Raw genomic sequence first — 20266 nt, forward strand, 5'->3', positions numbered from 1 at the left:
CTGTCCACGTTTTGAATCCAGTTCAAAAGCTCTTGTTTGATCTTCAAGATGTTGTATTTATAAGCCCCAACAATGATATATACGTTAGACACAAGAATATGATCGTTTGGAAAGTTCTATACTGTTTCTGAGGTCTCAACGATCAAATTCGTCTTGCTGGAATTTTTCCCGACTATCAACTCTGGTCAACTCAATTGGTCGTTCAGTTCAACTGGTCAGCAGCTGGTTCAGTTCCGTTCAATTCGTCAGCTACTAGTTCGATTCAGTTCTGCTGGTCAGCAGCTGGTTCAGTTCAGTTCAGCTAGTGTGCTGAAATCATCCTAGCTGATTTCAGTTTGTGCAGAACCAATAGTTTCATCGTCATTTATCAGCATCTTAAGCTTTGATTCAGACTTTAACTTCTGAAGATGATTTGTAGATTATCGTCTTATATTTCGAACGCATACTGAATCGCTTCATTCCAATAACCGAGCAAAGAGATATGGCGACAGTACCGTAACTGCTCATTCCCAACTGATTGTTGTTTTCGTGCAATCAGTTCGGTAATTGAGCGATCAGTTAGACCTTGATAACATCCGATTTTGCCCAACGGACGTGAAATAAAACTTGTTCCAAATTGAGTTTTTTGATCATTCTAGTTGGCTGATTGTTATTTGGATCATTCAGCTGAGAGATATCTTCAAAACACCTAAGCTCGCCAGAAATTTAGTTTGGCTGAATTCTGTTTCAGTTTGCTTCTTGTGTTTGCAACTTCACACTTGAGTAAATATGTTAGAAATACAATAACAAGTTTTGTTAACGTCAAAATCAAGATTTCGAACATGAAATTTTCCAACAATCTCCCCCTTTTTGATGATCACAAAACTTGGATAAACAATCGATTAAACTAACATATTTATCCTCCTTTTGTGTGAATCAAAAAATAATATTTTCAAAACATTTTAAGCACAAAATTTTCTCCCCCTCTATATTTAAAAATAATCTCTCCATTAAAATTATAATGAGTTCTCCCCTTATATTTTTGAAATTTTGAAAATTATAAAAGAAGAGGGATAACTAATGTAACGAACCGTACTAGTACTACTTAAAATTTGCAGAAAAATTAAAAATTTTCTTGAATATAAACATCCATACGGTTGTCAACTCATCGTTCATAAAAATATCTTTGAAATCATCCAACACCAATAAAACTTGCTAACAAAATACTTGTCCCAAACATCTCTCACCGAAACATAAAAAAAATCAGAGTATTTTAAACTTACATAAAAATGTTAAAATAACATGGGCGGTCCTCGGGTCTAGCCTCCCGCTCAGTCCAAGCCTGCTCCTTGGTCGCCACCTCCGGTCTCCTCATAGACATCCTCACCTGCATCGATCAAGTCTAGTGAGTCTAAAGACTCAACACCTATAAACTGGAAATAGCAAGTACTACATAATAAAACCACATGCAACTTTAAAAAAGAACATACATACTTGAAGATTGGATTTGAAATGAACTTGAACTTGCATACGTACATAGACGTGCCATAACTTGAAAGCTTTCATAAACATGCTTACATACTTGATCATACTTAAACATACATGACTTCATTTTTGCGTAGAGGATGTTTCAAAGCAAGTGACCCATACATAATAAACGCCTGATCAGACAAACCACAGTACTGGGCTCACAGGGACGTATCCACTGCCACATACATGAGGTCCCCGTTCATAATTTAACAGGCTGGTTGGTCCCCGTTCATAATTTAACGCTTTCCAACCACGATCTAACCCGTTCATAATTTAACGGGGTGAAGAGGTCCTCGGCCACGTTCACCGACTTCCAAACCCATTCATAATTTGGTCACAAGACAATTAGCATACCTCAAAAACTTAAAATACTTCCTTGCACGTCAACATACTTACTTGACGTTGAGGGACTCGTTGGACTTCGATCGGGGTCGTCGCTGCACAACTAATCATGAATTGACATGCTTATCTTGCGTAAATTGGACGTAAATTTCAAGCTTACTTACGAGCTCATTCAATTCCTTATGACGTTCTAAATTCCCATGACTCGACTGCGTAAATCGTTGAACTAAACCATGTCATCAAACCCCAAAGCCTACTATAGAAATTTTCCCAAAACATGAAGTACACGGACCCTGTGCCCAGGTCCGGCTCCGGGTCCGCGTAGGTACTGAAAAATGTGTGTGCAGAAAAGGGGAGACACGGACCCCGTGCTTAGGTCCGTGTAGGGGTCCGTGTAGACTCTGTAAAAAGACACTCCGGAAGGAACAAAGGCACGGACCCCGTGCCTGGGTCCGTGTAGGGGTCCAGCTAGCCTCGGATGAAATAAAGCCTGCGGGAAATTCTTATATTGCTTATTACTCCCAAACTTTATTGTACGGACTATGAACGGACACCTCGAGACCCATCCTAGTATACCATAACACTGACCCAAGCTTATACTATTGCCCCAAAACCCCCACATATCACAAGTAACCCAATAAACCCGTGAACGCGACTTTTGACAACAACACGATTTATACGCCCATTCAATCTCTCAAATGCCTAACGACACAAAACTAAACCACAATAACCATCTTAACAACATGCTAAACATACCTAAACGCAGCAACGATCGCCCGTCGATCCCCAATGAAGCCTGCAACAAATAAACCTCAAGAACACAATTTACGTAAAAGTCGCGGTTTGAGCAGTCTCACGAAAAACGTCATAACTCACTCAATTTTTATTCAAAAAATTCGAATTTTATATCAAATCGAAGGTATCAAAAAGTTCTACATTTTTTGCGTTGAAAGTTATCTCAGATTCTCGACTGAAAAATCGCAGTAACTCAAAATACAGTGAAAAACAGGATTTTAAATCTAAAAACTATTTCAAAACGCATCGATAAATTTCCTAGCTCAAACTACTACACATCACACATGGATTTTACGCATAAAAACAACGCAACACATACTATGACATGATCGACGCAGGAAAGAGATATTATACGTGCCTTTTGATGATAAATTTTACCGAAACAGCGATACCGACGCGGGAATGGAGCGAGGCTTGATTCGGGATGAACGGGGCACTAAAATCCTCAAAGAAAACACACGAAAAGTTGCTGGAAATCGAAGAGGGAAGGGGCGGCTGCTCTAGCTTGAGGAACCCTAGGTTTTCTCTCAAAAAAATAATAAAAATCTCAATGTGAAGTGAGTGTGTGTGTTTAGTCGTGTACAGGTGTGTGTAAAAGTGTGTGTGTGTGCGTGTTTTAGTAATTAGGGAGTAAATTATGCTTAATTAAATAATTAGTCATCAATTAAAACACTAAATCTCCCCTAATTAAAGTAAAATACACATTAATTTTTATAACGTTCTCCTTTAATTGAAATAACACACACAATATGCTAATTTTAAAAGTTTTAAATTCTTAAATCACTAAATACATAAATTAGGCTTTAAAGATACTAACAACTTAATAAATTATTTAAAACACCCCATCATCAACTTAAAATAAAATACCGCATTTAAAATTTGCCAAACTCGTCACCGGTCTCTTTTCCTCGGTCCCGCATCGAATAATCGCCTGAAACATGAAAGTTGAAAAACATTTTAACGTGCATCACATAAACATAATTAATTTAAAATAATGCATTTAAATAAATCATGCACTACTAGGACTCTCTTTAAAATTAAATACATGCTTCAATAATTAAATAAATGCATGGGTCATACGTGTACTGAATTTGGGCACTACAACTAACCAATTTTCTCAATTGCTCATTTTCTGCCACAGGACATATGCTTTGCCTTCAACGAATAAACTGCTTTTTCTCGAGCATAAGTAGGCTAAAAAATTTTTACCGCTGTAATCCTCTACAAGTTTAGTTTCCAACGCAAAAAGCGGTTTGTCGTTTGGACACTCGAGCAAAGAGATATGTCATTTTTTCTACAGTCGCTGCAAGCTGCACGAAAATTCAGTTTTGCATATATATGTTTAAAATATCTGAAATTTTGGAATTTTAAACATCAAAATCAGTTTCAATGTTCTTTCAAGAACAACCCGCTCTGATACCAATTGTAGGATCGATTAGGGGGATCATCATTGATCTACAATAGCTCGGTTCTTGAAATATTGAACACCGATGAACTAAATCGAGTTTTTTGTTCAAACCAAGCGGAAGATACTCGAAATAATCCTTCGTAGAAATCGATTAAATATTTTGTAAAGCATTTAAAAATTATGCAAGTTGAATGAGTAAAAATATTTTGGTGGAAGCATTTTATCAAACACTTGATATGCAATATTTTGGTATTTGAAAAACACATAAAATGCTTCAACAATGCATCTTTAAAACTATGAAAATGATAAGTAAATGTAATAAACAAATAGACACAAATTTGTTTATGGATGTTCGGAGACTTCAAATACTCCTACGTCACCCCTTCTTCCCATTGGGAGGATTCAGTAGAAGACTTTGATTTATACAACATCTTGTACAAACCCATTCAGGTAGGACTTACAATACTGCCTAAAATGAACTCCTAGCGCTCAGGATTGTAGGCAGCACCTCACAATTAGCATGTTGTTTAATGTCTCGTATGCAAAGACTACAAACACAATATTTTACGTCTTTGTGTGAAGACTCACTCAACTAATATTTAAATTTCAACCCTCTTGTATATGTGTGAGTGATTTTGTGTGAGGAATTTATCCTTTACAGTGTACATCTCAAATGTATCCCCATTCAAGGGCTTGTGCTCTTAACTAGCTGATATTTTCATGCTAACTGCCCATGCTTTGAATCCAGTTCAAAATCTCTTGTTTTATCTTCAAGATGTTGTATTTATAAGCCCCAACAATGATATATACATTAGACACAAGAATATGACCATTTGGAAAGTTTCTGTACTGTTTCTGAGGTTGCAACGGTCAAATTTGTCTTGCTGGACTTTTTCCCGACTGGTCAACTCAAGTGGTCGTTCAGTTCAACTGGGTCAGCAGCTGGTTCAGTTCCGTTCAGTTGGTCAGCTTCTGGTTCGGTTCAGTTCAGTTCAGTTCAGCTGGTGGTTCGGTTCAGTTCAGCTGGTCAGCTGGTGGTTCGGTTCAGTTCAGCTCGTGTGCTGAAATCATCCCAGCTGATTTCAGTTTGTGCATAACCAGTAGCTTCATCGTCATTTATCAATATCTTAATCTTCGATGCAGACTTTGACTTCTGAAGATGATTTGTATATCATTGTCTTATCTTTTCAACGCATACTGAATCGCTTCATTCTAATAACCGAGCTGAGAGATATGGCGACAGTACTACAACTTCTCATTCCCAACTGATTGATGTTTTCGTACAATCAGTTCGGTAATTGAGAGATCAGTTAGACCTTGATAACATCCGATTTTGCCCAATGGATGTGAAATACAACTTGTTTTAAATTGAGTTTTCTGATCAGTCAAGTTAGAGGATTGTCATTTGGATCATCCAGCTGAGAGATATTTTCAAAACACCTAAGCTCGCTAGAAATTCAGTTTGGCTGAATTCCGTTTCAGTTTGCTACTTGTGTTTGCAACTTCACACTTGAGTAAATATGTTAGAAACACAATAACAAGTTTTGTTAACATCCAAATCAAGATTGCGAATATGAAATGTTCCAACAATCTTTATGTTTGAAGCACACAAAAAGCATTCCTTCAGATGACAGGTTATTGGAACTCGTAAAATTTGTTCTGCAATAGGGAGTGATCGACTGACCAATGATCTGATTGTTTCTAGCCCAGAAGAAGGATCTTTGGTCTCTGCAGAGAAAATTATCTTATCATTGCTCATATGTTTTCAGTGAACTTCAGTGAATTGGTCTTATTGAAACCTGGAAGCCTGCATTGTAGATCCTTAGGAAACAAATTTTATTTCTCACGAAGATTTTTCATGATTACCAGATTGATCTGATTGTGATTGCATATTAAAGATGTCCATAATCTGTAGTCTTCTATGGATTTATTCTTTGGCTTGTCAGAATCTTAGCTTCAACTATTTATCACTTAGTAAGAAATGTAGTCATGAAACTAAAGTATTTCCTTGTAAAACCTGTTGAATGTTATCTATAACTTTTTGGAGGAGAAGGGCCAACCTTTACCAAAGTTTAAAAATTTTGTTCTTGGTCGTCGTGTGTTTAGAAACATTCATAGGACGTTTAGAATTATACTTTTGCATTCTAAACGCTGGACTTCAAACTATTCCAGTTTTTACGCGGAGATAGTCCTTCTTGTAAATCTCCACAAACGGCTCTTCAAATTTTATTGCCTAATTAGGTCCACGATTCGAAAGCTTTCTTCCGCGCTTGGTTTGCACTAGAAAATCCAAACGATTAATGCGTTGATACTGTAGCCTCCGAATTTTCAAAATCCAGAGACGAATCGGCACGGCGGTGGAAGAAAATCAACCTTTTGTATCTCTTGGCCGAGACATTTTTGAGGTGGTTAGGATTTATTGATTCTTAATCAATGTTTATTGGAGCTAATTAAGTTAATAATCCAAAATTGATTATATGAAATATTTTGCTTCCAATTTCTTTTAACTTGGCCTTGAATATGCAATTGGGGAAGGAAATTTTTGTGAATATTTATGGAAAAAAATCTCTCTTGAATTATGTCATCTTATGGTGTATTTATGGAGTAAGACTCCTAATCTAATTAGGAGTCTCTCTCCTACAAGGACTCTAAATTTTCATTATAATTAAATTCTCATGTTATAAATATATATAATAAATTTATCAACTTTTGATAATACATGATATATTAATACCATATATACATATATTTTATATCACCATATAAAATATATGTATATTTAATAATTAAATTAAATAACCATTATTTAATTTATATAATTAATTCATATGTTAATTTAATTCTAGACTTCTTTAGAATATGTACGAGAGTTTGTTCATATTAGTAGTCACTACTACTAGTACAATCATTTAATCAGTAAATTCTCAATTCATTAAATGAATAAATCTGAACTCATTATAATCCTGATCGACGATCCGAGAGTGCTGATGTACCGTGAATACAGATCTTGTTCATATAATGAAAATTGAAATTTTCGAAATTAAAATTTTCATTTGCCATATTGAGCAGCCGTCAGTTTTAGTGAACTCCTTCACAAAACGGGCAGTTTCACTATCTTTTCTTATTTAGCAGTCATGCTAACTTCCATTTCTTTCATCCTATGGAATAAGCTCATAAACTCCTTTATAAGATTTCTGTTTGATCTCCACAAAACTATAGTCGCCAAATTCCAACCCCTTGAAATTTGACTATCTCAATGGGAACACGGAATCTGATACTTGTGTGACCCTCAATGGTTCAGGGATATAGCTACTTGTGGGTTCACATCTCTATGTGATTCAGAATAACATTTATTCTTATTTGGGTTTACCCTAGTTAGGCTCATTCTTTTCATCAACACCTTGATCAAGAATGTCTGAACTCATTTCTGATTGCACCCATCAGATCATGGTAAGAGCGTCTAGTAGCATCACCCCATGACCCCCTAGGTATCACTGATAGTGCGTGCAAGAACCTTTAGTCATGGTTAGCGTACAGTATGGTCTCTTCAACACATATATCCCGATCGAATCTGCAACCATTGGTATATCGAGAGTTGCATATGAATTCGATAACGATGTGATTTATCTTTGAGTACTAATAGTGGCATGATATGTGAAACTAGGAAAACACTTTTCCCTAAAGCACACTCTTGCTCTGGCCAGAGACTCTTTGCACTATTAACTCATCAGATCACAAAGGATATCTTCACCCGTAGACGAACGGTGAATTCCTGATTACAATGCATTTGCTCCTACGTATTTCGAAACTACACCCAACCTCGTCATCTGATGACCCTCGATGGAGTCTGTAAAAGGATCAAAGTGCATGCTAGTGCGTATAGTCCCTAAATTGACTCGGGTCAAAAGACTAATGATGTACAACCATAACTGTGGACTATTTCACTAGATAAGTGAGAACCACTTGGACAGTTCGAGGGAGGGTTGTTCAGTGCATCATCATATGATCACCCATCTGTGTGAATTGACATCTCCATGCCCTTACCAATGAAACATGGCGTTTACGACACAGACGCTAGTCTCGAGCTCGAGCGACCTTTATCATTGTTTTAGGCAGCTGATTCGACTAGAAACCTCTTCCTAATGAGTTTCATGATCTTACGTTGCGACGCAGACCTCATGATACCTTTTGTATATTCAAGGACTTTATCTATGCAGCTTGCATGGGTATACAGATAAAGTATAATCTCATAATCGAATAAAATCGTAAAATATTATTAAAATAAAGATTGTTTTACATTAGAGTCAATAAAATCCCAAACCACAAGTTGACTTGTTGGGTACCTACTCTAACATAAACCTCATGGTGTAAGCTGTTATGCTAAACATTGAATCATTACTGTGAACACCTTCTGTCGGTGTACCTAAAAAAGAACTTGAAATCACGGTTGTTTTTTTTCCTGGCTTTATACAACTCTGTTGTGGAAGATCTTGTAGTTTCATGTCTATACAATTTCCATTTCGGTGTTGTCCGTTGGATCTTTCCCCTGGCTTTCGTGCTATTTCAATGGAGGCAGATTAAATTTTACTACCTTTGCTAATATTGATGAATTTTTTTCACTTTATCAGAGTATGCTTCGTTTGCAGAAAAAATGTTGGTGTTGCATGTAGAGCCCAAGTCTCTTCAGTAGTTTACAATTGAAATATGTATGGGAGGGGATAATCATATCAGATTGGAAACAAAACATCTCCCAAACGGAGACGCAGATGGTATCAGGAACAAGAGTACTCCTTTTTGTGTGCTGTAAATTTGTTGTTGGAGTATGAATCATGCAAACCTGGAGGGGAAAAACATATGTTGAAGTTCTCTGGTTGATCGCAATTAAGCTAGTTCTATATTTGACACTGCTTTTGCTCGATTTCGGTATTTATTTATAGAATCACAATTCTACTTGTTTATTTGTGTTTGTGAACATCCTTTTCTAATTGGTTCATCACGAAGAAATTCCATGATAGGCAGGATTAACAATTGCTACGCCGAAAAATTTACAATATCTCCAACCCTTTATTAAAATATTCTGAATTTTACTCGTAAATAAACCGAGAATCATTGGTCGTTAAAAACAGCCCATTAAAAAATGGTAAAACCGAGGCAGACCACTGCGAATCCAATATTTGGCGTATTTTACAAAAATGTTTGTTTATAATTATCGTACTACTCAAAAACACCCATCAGAAAAGAGAGAGAAAATAATGTGTAGGCACAAAAATTAGGGAAATATGATCTCATACAAGATGATAAGATTAACACTACCGATACCGCACTATCTCGTTTTCTTGAACCCAAATAGCAGTGTTACAGATAATAACGTTTCAACAATCCTGCCATGGTAACCAAGGTCATGACTGATCTTGAAACAGGTTTTTCAAATGTAAACACACTCCAGGAGGTCATATTGTTTCTGAAAAGGGAACAAGAGGTGTATCTCAAACCCAGAATTCTCTGGCCGAGTCTAGCGCTGGCGATGTAACATTAAACTCTGGATACCCCTAGCTTTCTCTCAAATAAACGACGTAAAATGTAGACTTGCAAAACACTTGCCCCTATCAGAGCTGCTGATTCGAATAAAGCTTTTTGGACAGCTCGTTTGCCCATTTTCTCATTCACTGCTCAACCAATTCAAAAATCAGTGTTAATGATTCAGCTATCTAAGGAGTAGATGACTACAACTGATCGTTAGAAAATATATAGCCAATGAATATAATGAAATATTAAGAAAAACGAGGTTTGCCAAATAAATACATAAATATATATGTATATATAATATATATATACACACACACACATATACAGAGAGAGGGGAAGACTCTTCCGATCACAAGTTAAATCAAGGTTTATATTTCCACTCTGAGGCACACTAATGAGATATTTTGTTCGTGTAACTTATCTATGGAATTGTACAAATGGTTTGGGATACATAACAACCAGAAGCCATACATAAAGAAGAATTCTCATCAATTCAAGTTTTTTTTGAGGAAAAAGTAGAGAAGACTGGACGGCAAACCTTTCTCCTCAAGTTTGGTTTAAGTTCAGCATTAGGAAAAAGAGAGAAATATTGAAAGGAAAACAAAGAACTTTTACAAAAGTCATCGTAAAAATTTTTAATTTTCCTCGATGCCAAGCATTTAGGATAAAGGAACAACACCTTATGGTGAGAAGAACAGGAAAAATAGTTAAGACTAGTTTTTCTCGAACTCTTTCAGAGACAAATCGATAATCCAGATGGAGACCAAAATTTGGTAAACATATAATACAAGGAATTCATTGTAATTGCACGTGAACTCATGAAGCAAGGGTTTATTCTCATTTTGTGTTCACCGTCTTTTTTCTTCATCAATCACCCTCACAATGATACGTGTATGGGCCGCCATACACGCAAAATTTTCATAATAAAAATAATGAAATGATGTCAAAAATTTTAAATCGAATTAATATAAAATAGCAAAGGCTGCCAAAAACCAAAGGATATAAAATAAATAAATTTACCGATTGCCTGTCGATCAGTCTGAGCCTCTAGCCAGTGTTGCTCAAACTGAATATTGTACAAAGCTTCCTCCAACTTGCCAATATGATCAAAAAGAGGTTTAAAATGCTCTGCATATGCCAACAAGTCACATGCTTGAGTTAATATTCTAAACTATTCTTACAACAAAAAAGAAAGTGAAAAAATTCACCATCTTTAGCATGCTCATCATGGTAATAGAAATGGCCAGCATGCACGTCAAAGTCTATGGTTTCATGATAAGGAGATTTGTTGGTGAAACAAAATCGGTAAACTCCTTGATGATAAGCCACAAACTCGTGCTTTTCACTTGTCTTGTCACGAACATCATGGACCTGTGAACCATCTGGTCCCTTCACCTGAATAATATTTCTTTTATAAGAAATAAAATCTTTTAAAGAATATAAATAAACAGTTGAACAATAACAAATCCTTCAGTCAATATTTTGAAAATATGAATCAAGATATATATCCTTCACATGGATAATTCGATGAAAGTCAAGAGTATAATTCCGAGATAAAGCAAACATATTTTATTAAACATTTAGAATGAAGGTTCCCGCAAAATGAGAAATATATCCAAAACGACTCACAAAAGCACAATGTATTCAACAAAAGCTACAAAATACTGGCAATAAACATCCATTAGGACAATTTGCTGTGTGATTTTAATACATATTGGGATGGCAATGGTCTCAACTCTCAAATTCGAGTAGTTGCAGCTGCAACATTTTGTCCACCCTCGTGACATTGTGTTGCATTCCAAGAGGTGAGAAACTAAACCATGCCACCAATTTGTTTCAAGTGGTCATAATTGAGGAAAGTAAAATTATTGTTGTCACTTTTGTCGGTTCATTAATGTCAAACAACAATTAAAATGATGAATAATATCATAAAAATATTTACTATGAACAGAAACCCTACATCTCATTCAAATAAAGACCCCATTTCTATTCTAAATTAACCCAGAAAAATTATATAAAAAAAACGGAATAAAGAATAAATTACCACAAGGTCGACGCCATCTTCATTGTAATGCCAAGAACCCTCTGATTTAATCACCACGAATGAAAAATGCACAGTATTCCCATATTCCACCTTGTGGGAGATGCACTCCTCTCTATCTATCACAAATCTGATCCCCATACCACCCTTCAAAAGACCCAAAATCACCGCCACAACAACCGCAACCGCCACCGCGGAAAGCCTCATCTGCATCCCAAATCGAAACAACATCAGCTTAAGTTTCCTCGTCCGAATCGGGGTCAGACACAGAAAAATCAAATCCTGAGAAACTCATATTTCTTACCTTAAAAGAACAGAGATTGTTCAGAGAGAGAGATCAAAGCTGTTGCGAGATGGATTTTTCTTTCTTTCCTTTTTTTTCGTAAGAAAAAGGAAATCAACCAATCTAATATTATTACTGAACTGTAAGTCTTAGAAATCTGAGCTTAGGTTTGCGAGCCGAGGAACAATGTGTTTGACTTTTGTTGCTTACGTGGACTCTTCCAACGTGCATTAGCCAATTATCAACTTCCACGTCAGCTGTGAGAAGGTCCATGTACATAATATTATCATGTTTGTCATACTTTTCATCATATTTCTTTCAAGTTTAAAACATAGATTTTACAAGTTGAGTATTACAAATATGAAGTATATTTATTGTGTTTAATTAATTGACAAATGATATTTTTTTAAAAATTGTATACAATAAATAAATTATCATATCAAAATTTATTGGGATATTTACTTTTCAATATAGTTGAATACTTTAAAGGATATAAAAGATATGTTTTGGTATCTGATCAATATTATCAAGTCATGTGTAGATTAATAAAATATATGTGAAAAAAGATTAAGTTTTTTTAGACCAGGGTTATGCTGGGATTTGCGAAAAGCAGCACCTTACGATGTTCATGACCAGTTGGATGCTGATATCACATAATTAAATTTATGAGACGAATTGAGTTGGTTCATATTTAAAAAGAAAGTAAGAGGTGTATTCAATGTTGGAGATTTGTTGACTTTTAATCACTTTTGTAAATTTTAAAAGTTTAGAGTTATTCAATCAAGACTTTTGCATATTTTAGAGAAGTCTAGTAGTAATTAAAATAGACTTTCATAGAGTTTTAAAAATTCAAATGGTATTCAGCATTAATTTTTAAAAAATCTACAAAAATATAGGGGTATTCAAATTGTAAATAAACTTTTAATAATTTCATAGAATTCATTAACATACAAATATTAAATACTAAAGTACAACTATAAATTGTCAAAAATTATCTTCGGTTCAATCTAAAGATTTGGAAAATTTTTTAAAACTTATAACTCATACACTAGTTCTTTCTTTCTCTCTATCACTTCACTTCACTTCACATCATCTCTCTTCATTTCTCATCTTCTTTCATCTCATCTCATCTATCTTTATCACTCTATCTAATTTCAAAATGTATCTCTATATATTTTCTTTTTCCAAGTTTCATTTTTTTCAGACTATTTATTTAATAATTTTTATTTTAATATTATTGAAAATTTTGAATTTTAGAATTGATTTTATGATTTTTATTTTATGATTTATATAAATGAATGTAATATTCAATAATAATAAAAAAATGATCTAAAAAATAATAATGTTTAATATTTAATAGTTGAATAATCTCGCTACAAGCATTATAAAAAAAATTAAATTAACTTAAGATTTTAAGTTATACTTTATAAAGAAATTTTATTATATAATTGATAAAATAATTTATTTCTTTTGTTGTTTAAAATTACATTTTATTTATTTTTTTATTTATTTTTTTATGACTTCTAATCATAAAATTTTATAAAATTTAAAATTATAATTATTAATTTTTTAATAAAATTATCATAGTAGATATAAAAAAGCATAAAATTTTATTGGCTTATAGAAATAAATGTAATAATACTTTTTTAATAAATAAAAGTAATTTTTTTATTAACTTTTTGACTAAAAATTGATTTTTAAAATTCTTTTTAACATTTTCAATTAATCGATAAATTATCATATTTTTATAAAAAAAATTATATCCACACAAAAATAAATAATATTTTTTCACATGAATTCAAACATAATGTTACAAATTAATACATTGATGTATTTTAGAATTTACTAATATACATACAAACCCACGTGTAATATAAATTTTTAAATACTATTTCAAAACTGAATATGTTATTTATATTAATTAATTATTGGTTCAAAGAAATTAATAAAAATAATATGTTACAATTAGATACAATATCTATAGAATTCTGTGAAAAAAAATTACAAAAGTATATAAAAATCTTGCAAAAAAATGTACAAAAATCCACATAAATATGATTCTAAATATGTGAAAATGTGTTAAAATCCATAAAAATCTATTAAATCCACAAAAGTCTATCATTTTAAAAAATCATTATAAGTCGTCAAAACTTTAAACGGTATACACTCTACTAATACTTTCAACTTTTATGACTGGATTGAATCGAAATTTTTTTCACAAAATTGATTTATGAGACGATCTAATATGAGTTTTTGTAATTAAAATCTATTTTATTTTATAGAAAAAAAATTAAAATATTTCATGATTTTATTGACCTCTAACCAAGAAAAAAGAGGTTATCGGGATATTTCTAAATATTAAGCGATTGAAATTTGAATGGGGTGATGTATCAATCAATTTTTTTAAAAAAATTGAAAATTGTATAGAATCTTAATAAAAAAATTCTCATACAACTATCAGTAGCAAAAAATCAGATATTAATACCACCGGGGTGCTCATTTTCAAAAAAAATAATGAGAAGTTAAACGTACAATTGATGAACGAAAATAAGATTATGCTATTTGATTTTGTTTTGAAAAATCAGAACAGGTTCGGAAAGAGAGAAAAACAAACAAACAAACAATACGATTCTTTGTATAAAAAAAGTAAATTGATACACTGAAACTTGAAACATCGCATGGTGGTAAAACGAAAAACTCCACCTTTTTTTCCCAAAAAGAAAATGTAGGGAACAAAGATACATTTTCTCTTATAAAGCATTAAACAGGTGATAAATGGCAAGGAAGGAAAAGAAAGCAAGTAAGAATAATGGTTGAATCCACGCTCTAGTTCCTGTTTGCAGCAGCTCTGGCTCCAACCTTAGCTTTCCTCTTGGCTTCTCTGAAAGCTACTCTCTTTTCTTCTCTGCAAATGTTGGCCAAAGTAGATTAGGAAAGACAACACTAAAACACACATGCACGTGTCACTATTTATAATTCTTGAAAAGAAAACATCACTCCTCTCCGCTGTTGCCTGGTACCTGGTTTGTGAAATCTCCTGCCTAGAAGGACGTTTCTTTTTTTCTCTCTTCTCACGGACGGATGTTTTTTCCTCCTTTTGGGATTTTTTAACCGAACCTTTATTCACTTTTTTGTTCACTTCGGAATTGTCCCTTTTCCTCTGCTTCTGTTGGACATCTCCTTCAACGCTGTTTGCATTGACCAACTCAGGTTCTTCCTCCACCTCTCCCGATGGTTCAGATGGCTGTTGAGTTGGCTTCGTGTTACTCATTTTCTTCAGCTGCAAGCGTAAATGAGATATACAACTCAAAAGTTAGTTTTGAAGCAATAGCATATTTAATAAATAAAAAAAAAGAATAAGCAGATAAAAGTCGAACAAATACGATGGAGGCATTTGGCCGACAAATAAGCAGCGAAGACAAATATGGAGCAAATTTTGAGCTCGTTAATTGGGTTTTTTTTATAATATTCCGACTTTTTTTTATAACTAATATTCCAAGTTACCATAATTACTTCGACCAAAACCATGACATGAATCCTTGATGGCCATAGCATAGGAATTAAAAAATATTGCAGCAAAGCAAATGGTTGAGTTTGGTTCTGAGGCAAACCTTAGCAACAAAGAACCCATCCATGTTGTGAACATGAGGATAAAATCGTCGTGTTTTCTCCAAGGAGGTGTGAAAACGATGTCCCCGGAATCGAATAAATCTGTAATTGAAAAAATTGGTCAGATCACACATCCATTTCTCCATTAGTTAAGAATAGAAGTAGCAGATAATACATACCCTGGACGTCCAAAATCAAGGCCACAGGGCACAAGTTTGACATCCCTCTTCTTGAGTGCATAATCAATGATAGCTTCATTCTGTAGATTCCAAATTTGAGAAACACGAAGCAGGTGCCTATGGAAGAGTTTCAAAACTTGTATATGTTACCAACCTCAGCAACCATAATGGAGCATGTGGAGTAAACAACATATCCTCCTGATTTCGAGCCAGCATCCACCATATCTATCGCTGCAAGTATTAATTGCTGCCAAGGAAAATTTAACATGAAGCTGACATTCAGAAAACAGCATTAAAAATTGTTGTAAGAGGTGAAAGAACTACCGGATTGTAGGATCCCAAATACGAGTACAAATCATAATTAAGAGATAACATAACGCAAGGAATTAATGTTAAACAAACAAGAGTCCCAAATTTCAAATGCAATCAACCCCCAGTCTATGTAAAAATGAAACCCAGCTTCAATAAAACTTATGATCTTACTCCAAAAGTAACATGAGGGTCTCAAATGCAATGTTATGGGAATGACGATCAATAGGAGAGAAAAAGTGGTGGCCGCAGGGCTTGGACGTGGTGGTGATGGCATTGAGGCAGTAGAAAGGTGACGGGAAAGAGAAATTAAAACCTTTAATTTGCCGTTAAATGTAACAGTTTGGACTAATTTTACTGTCTTTTTAAACGTTTAGGGACTCATACTGTCATAGTAGAATGTATAAGGACAAAATGTATTCAAGCATACTTCTCCCAGTGAGAGAATGAGAATGATGTATACCTTTTGCAGATAGGCACAATTCTGTATATCTAACTCGTTTTTTGAGGTCTTCACAGACTCGTCCTTAGATATAACCTATAACATACACAAATTAAATCAAATGTCATGCTACCGACTTAAAAAGAAATCTCATCACAAATTTTGTATTAAATTTGACTGCATACCCCAGTACCACTGCAAGGAGCATCCAACAAAACCCTATCAACAGAATTGGCTCCAAGAACTTTGGGCATCTATATTGATGCAGGAAGAGAAACAAATCTTTTATGTCCAGCAGAATGTCATCGATATTCGAAAATTTAAACATGTTCAGATGAATGTTTGGTACATGATAACTAGCAAAAAACTGAGTAAATCGAAAGACACTTTCGAAATTCAAAACAAAAATCAAATAGTAACCAAAAGAAGTCATCAAAAAAAGATTATATAATCAATGACTTGCAAACACTTGGCCGAAACCTGCAAGAGACATTGATTATATAAAAAAGAAAATCGCTTTCTAGTTCAAAGGAAAGGGGGTGCAGTACAGAAAAGAAACATATTTCAGAAATAAACATGATAATTTTCACCAAAAGTATATGGAAAGAAAATCAAGATCCTTACCTCCCTCCCATCGTAGTTGCAAACAATTGTGTTTGTAACCCCCATCCGGTGTAAATTTGCAGTGAGTGACTTGAGTCTAGATTCCTTAATCTCGTTTGCATAAATGATACCTTTTTGAGGAAAATTACAATGTAGAATCATCAGAACACAAGATCACTCTGATTTATCTATAATGTTGTTCACAATGCAAAACTGTATATGGGGTTGTTGCACTGCCATACAATTGATAACAGTTCCAGATTAAGCAACTCAGACATCCTAGCATTATTAAAAAATGGAAAAAGACTTGTTTCTTTTGATGGTATATTATAGGACTGAAGGTGATAAGTGGTAGCACAATGCATGACAAGGATAATAAGACAAATTCTTAATATATATCATGAATAATTTTTTTTGAGAAAATATAAAGAACCTACTTTGAGAAACATAAAGGAAGATGACTTGAAGTGATTGGCGATATCCAAAAGAGAGAGACAAGAAAAATTAAATTTTGACATAGGTTGTTCAAAAGTTCTACATAAAATTAAATGTAAGCAGACTGCAGAGCCTTTTAGTTCCTTACCACTATTTTTCATGAGTGCAGCGACATAGGCTGTTTTACCACCAGGAGCAGCGCTGTAAATGCACACAAACAAGTCAGGAGGAAAGAATAGCATAGTTTTATGAAATCCAGAGTGAATTTCAAGTGAGAAGAAAAGGACAACAGGAAATATGGAAGTCAGTGAACATAATAAACCAGAAAAGTTGAGGCGAAAATTGGACGAACTAGTTCATTGATAATGGAAAGAAATAAAGAGGAGATAAGAGAAAAATGATTCCACAAATAACAAACACTTACGCCATATCAACAACTCTTTCTTTTTCCTGAGGAGCGAGGGCCATTACAGGCAGAAATGAGCTAGCACTTTGGAGCTGGCAGCAACAAAATCTTTAGTTTTATAAATTCGACGACATAAATTAAAGTTGGAAACTGTAGAATCTCTAGATACCATATAATATCCAGCCATATATTCTGGAGTGGCCCCAATTGGGACTTGTGAATCATAGACAACCAATCCTACCTACAAACAACATGTTATGTAGCCATTCATATTTTTATCCTTGAAAATTACCGAGTGATAAAAAGAATGATCCACAACACATGGTGACCCTTACTTTGGACCATTTGCTCAATGGATCAAGGTTGACTCCCCTGTTCAAAAGAACACCAGCCAAGTCCCTCCTCCGAGTCTAAATTCCAATTTAAAAAAATCATTTTAGGAAAACTTCAGTAATTAGAAAAGATCTCGGAATAAAAAACCATAACCATCCATATTACCTTTAAAGTGTTTGTTCGAAGACATATAGGCCGAGGCTTCTCAAAAGCTTCTATAAGTTCCATGAGTTCAACAACTGGAAACATCTGACGAGCACAAATCAAAAAATTCCACAATCAAATGAAAATTATTATTCCAAAAAACTAGATAGAAGAAAACAGGCACAACAAGAAGAATTGTTTTAGAATAGAAAAGTCACCTCAACTAAAGCCTCAATAAGAAACTCATTGTATCCATAGTAGGCACGTAAGTCCATTTTCAACTGATCAACATAATCCTTCCGTGTTGCCCCCTCTTGCCTCAATGACTTAAAATTTGAAAGCACGCGCACAACTGACACAAATCACATCAGTCCAGTGGCGAGAAACTAAACAAGCCATACTTGCACATATTTAAAATTATGCATACTCTCTTTTATCCTTCTCTGGAGATTAGAAAGATCTGGAGGTCTATGCGCTTCTCCTTCAAGCTCCTGTTTCGTAAAAAAACTATAAATTAAATGTGGCAAAAATTTTAAAGCCAGCAGCCAGTACTAACTTGAAAAAATATTTTGTAAGCACAGAAAAGGAGTAAGAACCTATTCACTAACCCCCTCAGTCGGTAATCTAAATTCATCAGCTTCTTCTTTAATATTAAGCTGCAATTCAGCTTCGGCATCCTCCTGTTCCTTTGCCTTTTCCTCGTCAATAGCTTTTGCTCTCTTCTCGATATCAGATGCATCAGAATCTGAATCTGCATCAGAGCCGTCCTCTAAAAACAAGAGGCATAAGAATACCGAATTAAAAATAAGGGGAAGAACAACTTAGAAATGCATTACCTTCTTCATCACTTCCATGAAGAATGTCATCAGCAAATGGGTCATCGCCTTCCGAGGACATATCTGAATCAGTGTCCACTTCTTGTTCTTCGAGCTTGTTCTGTTCTTCATCCATGCCATCAGAATCAATTAGCAAGTCCTCTTTCGTTGGTTCTTCGGCCATTGGAAAATCTGCCTTAAGCTTCTTCCTGGGAGGGTGATTAGATGCCCTTGCTCCCTTCTTCTTATTGAATTTAGGAGCCCACATAAATAAATCTGTAAGATCACGAAAGGAGAAGTATGCAGTCAAAATCTAACCGAAAAAGGCCACGAGGCATGAAAATTTAAGAAAACAGCAAAAAAACTCCAGAATTATTAGCAGTTCTTGTACAGCAGAAAAATAACACAAAGTTCAGAACTTTATCATTCAATGGCAAAAATTAAAATACCTTGGGTAGATTCCGAGGTCCCAACAGCGGGCAGTTGGAAGAAGATGGTGGGGTATTGGGTCGAAGAAAAGTTTTGAATACGGGGGATTGGAACGGGGAAACGGAAAATAAGAGAGAAGCTCTCACAAGAGGCAAGGGTTTTAGCAGGGAAGTGAAATATACTTAATTGCCCTTGAATGAGTTAACAGCTTTCAATTAGATACTTAATTGCCCTTGAATGAGTTAACAGCTTTCAATTAGATACTTAATTGCCCTTGAATGAGTTAACAGCTTTCAATTAGACTAGGTATAGGCACCTCAAATCTTTGAGGTGTTTACCCAAGTTTTTATGTAATATATGATAAATTTTGTTTATATTTTAAAGAATATAAATATGTCTATATGTTTAATTGTATGGGTTCTTTTTTTTAATGCATTACAATTAAATAGATATAAACTAAACTAAAGCAATTGTAGCTTTTTGGTAAAATAATATAAGAAATAATATATAATGTGATTTTTTAAAGTAATAACCAAGTTTGATTTATTTGTGTAAGAAAACCTAGAGATGCTAAATTTGGAGAGCAAAAAAGTTAGTATTATAGATACCAAAAACTATAGGGAAATAGTTTATGCATATGATATATATTAGATGTTGG

General features: G+C 34.2%; 2 protein-coding genes across 2 annotated transcripts; both read right to left on the minus strand.

Annotated features, from left to right (window-relative positions):
• Nucleotides 1-9287: 9287 nt before the first annotated feature.
• LOC142531999 (transmembrane emp24 domain-containing protein p24beta2-like) lies at nt 9288-12070 on the minus strand. The gene is made up of 5 exons (XM_075638300.1): nt 11926-12070; nt 11625-11828; nt 10789-10975; nt 10601-10708; nt 9288-9720 (listed from the first exon to the last, which is right to left on the minus strand). The coding sequence occupies exons 2-5, from the start codon at nt 11826-11828 to the stop codon at nt 9587-9589; spliced, it is 633 nt and encodes a 210-aa protein (XP_075494415.1). The 5' UTR covers nt 11926-12070; the 3' UTR covers nt 9288-9586.
• Nucleotides 12071-14507: 2437 nt separating this feature from the next.
• Nucleotides 14508-19784, minus strand: LOC142532008 (26S rRNA (cytosine-C(5))-methyltransferase NOP2B-like). Its single transcript, XM_075638309.1, has 18 exons — nt 19629-19784; nt 19201-19455; nt 18973-19133; nt 18792-18855; nt 18583-18716; nt 18386-18469; nt 18223-18297; nt 18057-18128; nt 17906-17979; nt 17630-17682; nt 17068-17177; nt 16629-16697; nt 16465-16539; nt 15847-15939; nt 15693-15772; nt 15516-15615; nt 14925-15184; nt 14508-14809 (listed from the first exon to the last, which is right to left on the minus strand). Exons 2-18 carry the CDS (start codon nt 19445-19447, stop codon nt 14731-14733), a joined length of 1830 nt encoding a protein of 609 aa, XP_075494424.1. The 5' UTR covers nt 19448-19455; nt 19629-19784; the 3' UTR covers nt 14508-14730.
• Nucleotides 19785-20266: the final 482 nt, after the last annotated feature.

The sequence above is a fragment of the Primulina tabacum genome, chromosome 2, assembly GCF_025594145.1.
Source record: "Primulina tabacum isolate GXHZ01 chromosome 2, ASM2559414v2, whole genome shotgun sequence".
NCBI lineage: Eukaryota > Viridiplantae > Streptophyta > Magnoliopsida > Lamiales > Gesneriaceae > Primulina > Primulina tabacum.